At 62.8% G+C, this 6,847-nt stretch overlaps 1 protein-coding gene across 1 annotated transcript in view; it reads right to left on the bottom strand.

Annotated features, from left to right (window-relative positions):
• Positions 1–1,381: 1,381 nt before the first annotated feature.
• Positions 1,382–6,847, bottom strand: part of ALX4 (ALX homeobox 4) — a 39,802-nt gene continuing 34,336 nt past the window's right edge. The window contains exons 3-4 of the mRNA XM_028111074.2: positions 4,102–4,230; positions 1,382–1,711 (exon numbers count right to left, since the gene is read on the bottom strand). Coding sequence (XP_027966875.2) covers positions 1,382–1,711; positions 4,102–4,230 — 459 coding nt within the window. The remainder of the gene's footprint in view (positions 1,712–4,101; positions 4,231–6,847) is intronic.

Genomic DNA, 6,847 nt, shown 5'->3' with positions numbered 1-6,847 from the left:
GACCCAGAGGAGCGGAGCCCACCAGCCCTTCTAGAGGCTGGAGAGAGGGGGTGAGATTTCGGATTCCCTAGGGACGAAGGGCAAGAGCAGGCTCTCTCTGCCCTCGCCTGGAAGAACACGGGGCCCCCACCCACCGTGGAAGGCTCTGGGCAGGTAGGGTGCCGCTCCAGGGATGGCTGGCGAGGGACAGGCAGTCTGAGGCGGTTGTAGGGGCCGAGAGGCCAAACGTGAGCGCACATCCTTTAGCAAATTCCGCACGCTGCTCTCGACCCCCTCTGCCAACATGACTGCAGGCCCTACTCGTGTGTTCCGAGGTATAAGTCCTTCCACGCCAGGACACTGCTCAGCAGCCCTGTCAAGCGCCCAGAATGGGTGGGGGAAGGGACAAGCATCTCCAGGTCCTCCTGGAGGGGCCTGGCTGGCTAGAGGACAAAGCTGCCCAGACCTGCCCACTGGAACACGCATCCTGCGGGTTGTGGGGTGTCGGGCGGTCAGGAGAGCGGAAGTGAGTGCCTGAGCCCGTCCCTTCCTGGACACCTCCCTGCAGCTCCTCCTCTCTCTAGAAGCTCTTCTTGCAGCACTGTGGGTACTGTGGGTGGCCTGTGTCCTCCCCTTGCAGTGTTCACTGAGATCCAGAGTCTGCGGGTGCAAGGGAGCTGGAACGAGCCCCCGCAGGGACAGTCCACTCTCCTAGACGCCAGCATTGCTGGATGACAGCAGGATTCTTCAGCTCCAGCCCCTCTCCTGTTCTGTCCAGCGCTCCAGGTGGGTCCAGCGCAGGGGCACGGCCAGGGCGGGTGGAGGTGAGGCGGGTGCCTTGGGCCCAGGAGGTCAGATTCCGTGGACTTTCAGGAGGACAACGGGGGGGACAAATGGGAGGGGCAGGAGGCCAACTCTGCAGGACTCAGAACAGAACTCTGTTCTTCCGCCACAGTCACTGGCCCGGTGACCAAGGGACCACACGGCAGAGGAAAGGACGGACGTAACGGCACGTGGCCATTGCTCGGTCTGGGTGGGAATCTAGCCTTGACTCAACCCTCAAACCGGGCAGGGCAGAAGAGCAGGAGTGGGGAGAAAGGGTCTTCAGCTTATAATGGATGCAAAGCTGCAAAACTCGGCCACCTGGCTTCCTCCACGGCCTCCAGCCAGGAGCGGGGGCTCGGCCTCGATGCCAGGGCGGGCGGGACCTGCTGCCCCCTCCCTCCCAGTGGCCCATGGGGCCTCACACTTGGGGTGGCTGAAAGTGCTGAGGGCCGGGCCCCTGGCCCAGGCCAGGTTCCTAAGAGGAAAGTCGAACGGGAGGCTGGGGGCCTGGGGAGCGTGGGCGTGGCCAGGGCCCCGAGGTGGGGGAGGGCGTGGGGACAGGCTGAGCGGTGCCCTGTCATGTGGCCCAGGAGATGGCCGCACTGTGCTCCTTGGCCTTCATGCGCAGGGCCGCGATGCTCGAGGTCTTGCGGTCCGGCTCGCCATTGAGCTCGTAGCCGTTGAGGCCTGGGCTGAGGCCCGCCGCTCCAAACAGGCCTCCCATGTGTGTCTGACCCACGTGGCCGCCAGCCCCGGAGACGCTCAGGAAGTCGGTGACTCCACTGGCCCCGGAGCCCGGGGGGTGGGTGTGAGGGGACATGCAGGCGGGCACCGGGTCACAGGGGACCACACAGGCTGGCACCGGTGAGGCAGCCCCATTGTTGCCGATCCAGGACGGGTTCTGAATCTGGGGAGAGGGAAGGGAGAGCCGGCTGGGGCAGGGGTGCGCGGGGACGGGGGGGGGAGAGGCCACGTGGCGGGCGAGTGGCTGGCACCTGTCCCCAGACGACCTCACCCCAATCACGAGCCCTTCATAATGCTGAGATCATGCCTGAGTGTTTACCCGGGAGCCTCTCAAAGCCTTTACGGCCATCCGGACCTAGGAGGGTTTGGGTTTTATGCTTGGCTCCCAGCAGAGAGAAACTGTTTTCAGGACCAAACTTCGAACTTCATCAAGGGCCCGGTCACAGGGCTGCCTTCAGGGCACAGCCAAGCTGCTGAGGGCGGCCCCCACCTCAGCCAGCTGACTTCGGAATTTGAGATGCAGGGGCTGACTTTCCCTCCCTGCGCCCCTGAAGGTCAGCAACTGTGTCTTACTCCCCTGTGGCTCCTCGCCAGGCCTGGGGCATCCCAGGAACCTGAGAAATGGGAGCTGACCCCAACTCAAGAGAGCTCTGGCGTTGGGAACGTGGGCTCTGGGCTTGCAGGTTGTGGCGTGGAGGGGGCAGGACTGGGCAGTGGGGCCTCATCTCCCAGTGTCAAGACCAGCGGCTGAGCTTCCAAGGGCTGTGTCCTCGAGACTTCACAACTGGCTCAGGATGGAAGGGGCTGCCTCAGGACGTGGTGAGCGCCCGCGGGTGGATGGATGAAGCCAGGCTGGATGCCCACAGGCCAGGGCGTGTGTGTGTGTGTGTGTGTGTGTGTGTGTGTGTGTGTCGTGTGTGTGTGTGTGTGTCGTGTGTGTGTGTGTGTGTGTGTGTGTGTGTGTGTGTGTGTGTGTGTGTGTGATGCTCAGGCAGCATGTGGGGGTGGACTGGAGGCCGACCTGGGCTGGGGAGGGCCAGGGTGAGCAGGGCCAGAGGAAACAAGACCTCTCAGCCCTGTGCATGGGATCACAGGGGGCCCTCAATCAGCTTCTGCTGGCCTGCTCTCCCCCCTACCCATGTTTGTAGTCCTCTCACATTGAAAGCCGAATGAGGGGGGACCTCAGCCCCCAAGTCCCACAGGGCATTGTCATGGCCACAAGAACCACTGGCAGATTGGCCTGACCACATTCCTCTTGCCTGGGGTGATGGGGAATCACCGGCCTTTCCCTTCCCCTCCGTCAGGAGGCGTGTGATATGTGGTGTTGCAGGTGGGAGGGGTGAGGCTGCCCTGTGTTGGTCCCCTCCCTCCCCACCCCCTCCAGCGGGGAGCTCAGGCAGCAGAGATCCAGACCCAGGAGCCAGGCTGGAGGCTCATCCTCCCAGGACAGAGGACGGCGAGAGAGGAAAGCATGCAGCAGGAGCTGAGGATGAGGTGTGCCTGTGTGTGAGACACCCCACATTCCTCAGCCTCACCCCAGGCCTGACCCCCTGACCCCACGGATCCTGGCAGGGGGAGGGGCAGAGCTGGTCTGGGGGCGGGGGGACGACGTTCCGGAGGGCCACGGGACAGTGGGTCTTAAAGGAAACAGGAAGGCCTGTGCCACCGGCTCGCTCCTGGGTGGGGCCGGGCTTGGAGCTGAAGGCAGAGGCCATGCTGCTACGGCCACCAAGAGTTCTGAGGGGAGGGACCAGTCACCTCTGCCAGGCAGGCTGTGGGGTGTGAGGAGTGGACCCAGCTAGAAAAACATCTCTGCAAGTGCCCCGGTGTCGGCCACTGCTCACACTACTTCTCACCCCTTTGCATCTCATGAAGACTCCAATGCCCCTAGAACGGGGCCAGGCTGATGGTACGGGACAGAGGAGGGGACAGGTCGGGACACAGCCGCCTGGGAGAGCTCAGAGCTGCAGAGGGACCTTTAACCGGCTATTTAGTCCTCAGAGTACTTCTGTGTTGTCTCATTTCGGCCTTTCAACAACCTCACGAAAGAGTTGGGGCGGGTACTTTCATCATGTCCAGTTTTCAGAAGAAACCGAAGCTCAGAGCTCATGGCTTGTCTGAAGTGAGAACGGTCTGGGGCCGGACAACAGCGCGTCTCGGGACTCAGACCTCCCTGTTCGCTACAGCCCTGCCTCAAGCCCTGCAGCTTTCCCGACTTCGCTTTCCTAGGAGACATCGGGGTGGCTCCTGATGGCCTGGGGGCCCTGGTCTTCAGCCTGCCTTGCTTCTGATGCCCACAGCGAAAGGGGCAAACATGGCAGAGGAGAAAGCCTCCCTCTCTGTCCAGGCCTGCCCCTCCCTAACGCCCAGCCAAGCCTGGGCCGGCACATAGAGTAGGCAGAAACGGCCCCGGCCTCCCACATTCTGGGGCGAACAGGCACACACCTGCACCGGGCTTGATGAGTCCCATCAGAGGGGGCCTGGGCCCTCCTCTGAGATGCCCATTCCCGGAGCCCGAGGGGCTGGAGCCGGCCACTCAGGGCTGGGACTTACCTGGGCATAGTTCTCCGCTCGGGTGAGGAGGGGCAGCTCGTAGGCAGTGGAGAAGTGGGTTCGAACCTGCTGCATCTGTCCAAAACGCTCCCTCTTCCTCCACTTGGCCCTCCGGTTCTGGAACCAGACCTACAGGACAGAGCAGTTGTCGCGGGGGGGGGGGGGGGTGCGGTCAGACGGTACACGTCATACCCTGGAGCCCGACCCACTGCAGTGCACGGTCTGGGCCATGGGGCTGCAAGGAAGGGTCTGCCTCAGCCTTTAGCCTCCAGGCTCACAATCTAGAATGAGCCGTGCTGAGGGTCGGGAAGGCGAGCTTAACCCCAACTAACCACAGTGTGCTCTTGGGCCAGACGTTATTCCAAGCTTCAGAATGCAGAGCAGGCAAGTGTCGCACCTACGTGTCACGTCACTGGTCATCCTAGCAGTCATCTAACCAACCCCAGCACCGTGTGGCCTGGCCTGCCTCGGGCCACGGACTCCTGAGGGGAACCTGACAAAAGTTGTGACGGCTCTTCTCGAAAATCATTCTCTAGATGCTCACACACACAGTCTGGCCATAATTTTCCACAAGCTCCAGGGTTCCCTGGGGCCTGTCTGGTGGCCCAGAATCAGAATTCCTACCTGTCTGAGTCCTCTCTGCAGCCTTCATGTTGGCAAGTCTCCCCACTCGGGCCCCCTGTGGCAGCAGAGGCCTCAGGGATGGCTTCGTGGAGGGGAGGACCAGAGCCAGGCCCGAGCGTAGAAACAGCGGGGCATGCTCAGGAGACCCCAGAAGGCCCCGCTGCTCAGCTGGCCGGCGGTGGGAGAGAAAGACCCGTGGACGCCCGGGGGTTTGCTCTTGGTGTGGTTGGTAAAGGTGGCCACCGCGAGGTCTCGTGCAGAGAGTGGCCTGACTCTGAGGAGGAGTGAAGACCCCCCTGTCCCTGAGCAGGGGCCGCTGGGGCACTGGCTGGAGTGGGGAGGGTGGTCTCTGAGCCAGCTGTGTGAGCTGTGGTCTCTGATGGGTGGGTGGGGGCTGTTGGCTCCTTTGCAGGAACACTTCTGACAGGCTGAGAACTTTCTCAGGCTTCATGGACAAGAACTGGACTTGGGGCCTGCTAGCCCTGCATGTGGCTTGGGACCTGGGGCCGGGGCGGGGTGGGGAAGGGGGCAGAGACAGGTGGGAGAGGGTGTGAGGAGGGGAGGGGTCAGCTTCCAGACCAGAAATGGCTTCAGGCTGAGTCAAAGGCAGGCCTCGGAGTCGCCAGAGAGAGGTTTCTGTCAGCTGCCGTGTCCCTGCCAGTGAACTCAGGTGCAAGTGGGCACACCCCAACGGCACCCCGCCAGCAGCCGTGCTGAGAGCCCGGAGCATCCTCGGAGGAGGGAGAAGGAGCTGGGCTGGAGGCAGGGAGGGCTCCCCGCAGGGTAGCGCAGAGGCTGCTCAGCCTGTTCCGGCTTCCAGTGGAGCCGCGCCCCCGAGCGCCCATTCCAGCCCTGGCATTGCCCCTGGCCTGGGTTTCTGTGTCTGGAAAATGGGGCCAATATCTGTCCTGACGTCCTCACGGGGGTGGCGCCTCATAGAACAGCAGGTGAGAGATGAGAAACGCTGTCACAGAGTTTTTGAGAGTACTTCACACTCGTTTATTTATAGCTCCTGACCTTTCTTGCTGTCTTTCGCTAAAAGGAAAAGCTGGGGTGTGTGTGACTCATGTTAGTGTGGGGAGGGTGGGGGCAGGGAGCCAGTGTGGCACTGCACCTCAGTTTCCCTCCCTGGTCCCAAGGATACATGGGTGTGTGCACAAGTGCCACACACGCACGCGCGCACACACGCACGCACATGCACACGCACGCGCGCACATGCACGCACACACGCATGGGCTGGCATTGCTTTGAGAGTCATTCTGCCTCCCTGACTTGAGTCTGGTGTAGGAGACGCACTCAGCCCCTGCTCCAGAGCCTCCTGGGCCCCTTTTCCTCCAGGGGCTCCTGGGGTCCAGGCCCAGGCCGCCTGCTGAGAGCCAAGGGCGGATCGGGTCTCCTCTCTGCGCCACTGAAACGGGATCCCCCTTTATCAGTGGCCTGGAATGGGGGCCGGGGGGGGCAGGATGAGAGAATGAATCAGAGGAGCTTGTTTTCATTTCATGTTTAATTTCCTGCAGGCTTAGCTCCGTCTTTCCGCTCCTTCCTCAGCCTCCCAGGGTTTGCTGGGGGGGAAGCCAGGGGGAGGGGAGAAGCCCACTGGAGGCATCAAGATATATGGCTCCATTCTTTCTTCAGGGGGTGGGGAGAAGGTGAGGAAAAGTGTCCGTGGCCGCCACTGTGGGGGGTTTGCCGGGAGCCCTGGTGGGGCTCTGGTGAGCGGCAGGTGGAGGGGTGCTCCTGGAGATGTCCCGCAGGCTCTGGTTGGGCTGGGGAGGCACTGCAAGGGGAAGGGGGCAGCCGGTCCCAGAAGTGGGAGGAGGAGCAGGGGGGGGGAGATGGAATGTGGGGGCTGGAGCGGCGGTGGGGGTGCTGGGCTATCTGGGAAGACAGCTGAGCAGCGGGGGAGCACACAGAGATAACGCGGTCTTTGGGATGGGAGTGGAGGAGGGCCCGGCCCAGGGATGGAAGGGAGGGTTGAAGACCCAGAGACTTCGGGAGGCGGGAGGCAAGGCTGTGGGGCAGCAGAACCGCCCAAACCCTCTTCCCTTGCCTGCAGCCCTGGGCCCCGTTCCTGCGCAGGGCTGGAGCTCTTCTGCTAAGTGAGCCCCGCGGCTCTGCAGTC

This window comes from Eumetopias jubatus, unplaced genomic scaffold (assembly GCF_037043125.1).
Source record: "Eumetopias jubatus isolate StellerSeaLion01/CBP00866 unplaced genomic scaffold, mEumJub1_p1.0 scaffold_13, whole genome shotgun sequence".
NCBI classification, from domain to species: Eukaryota; Metazoa; Chordata; class Mammalia; order Carnivora; family Otariidae; genus Eumetopias; species Eumetopias jubatus.
This window is presented reverse-complemented; position numbering and strand designations above follow the sequence as displayed.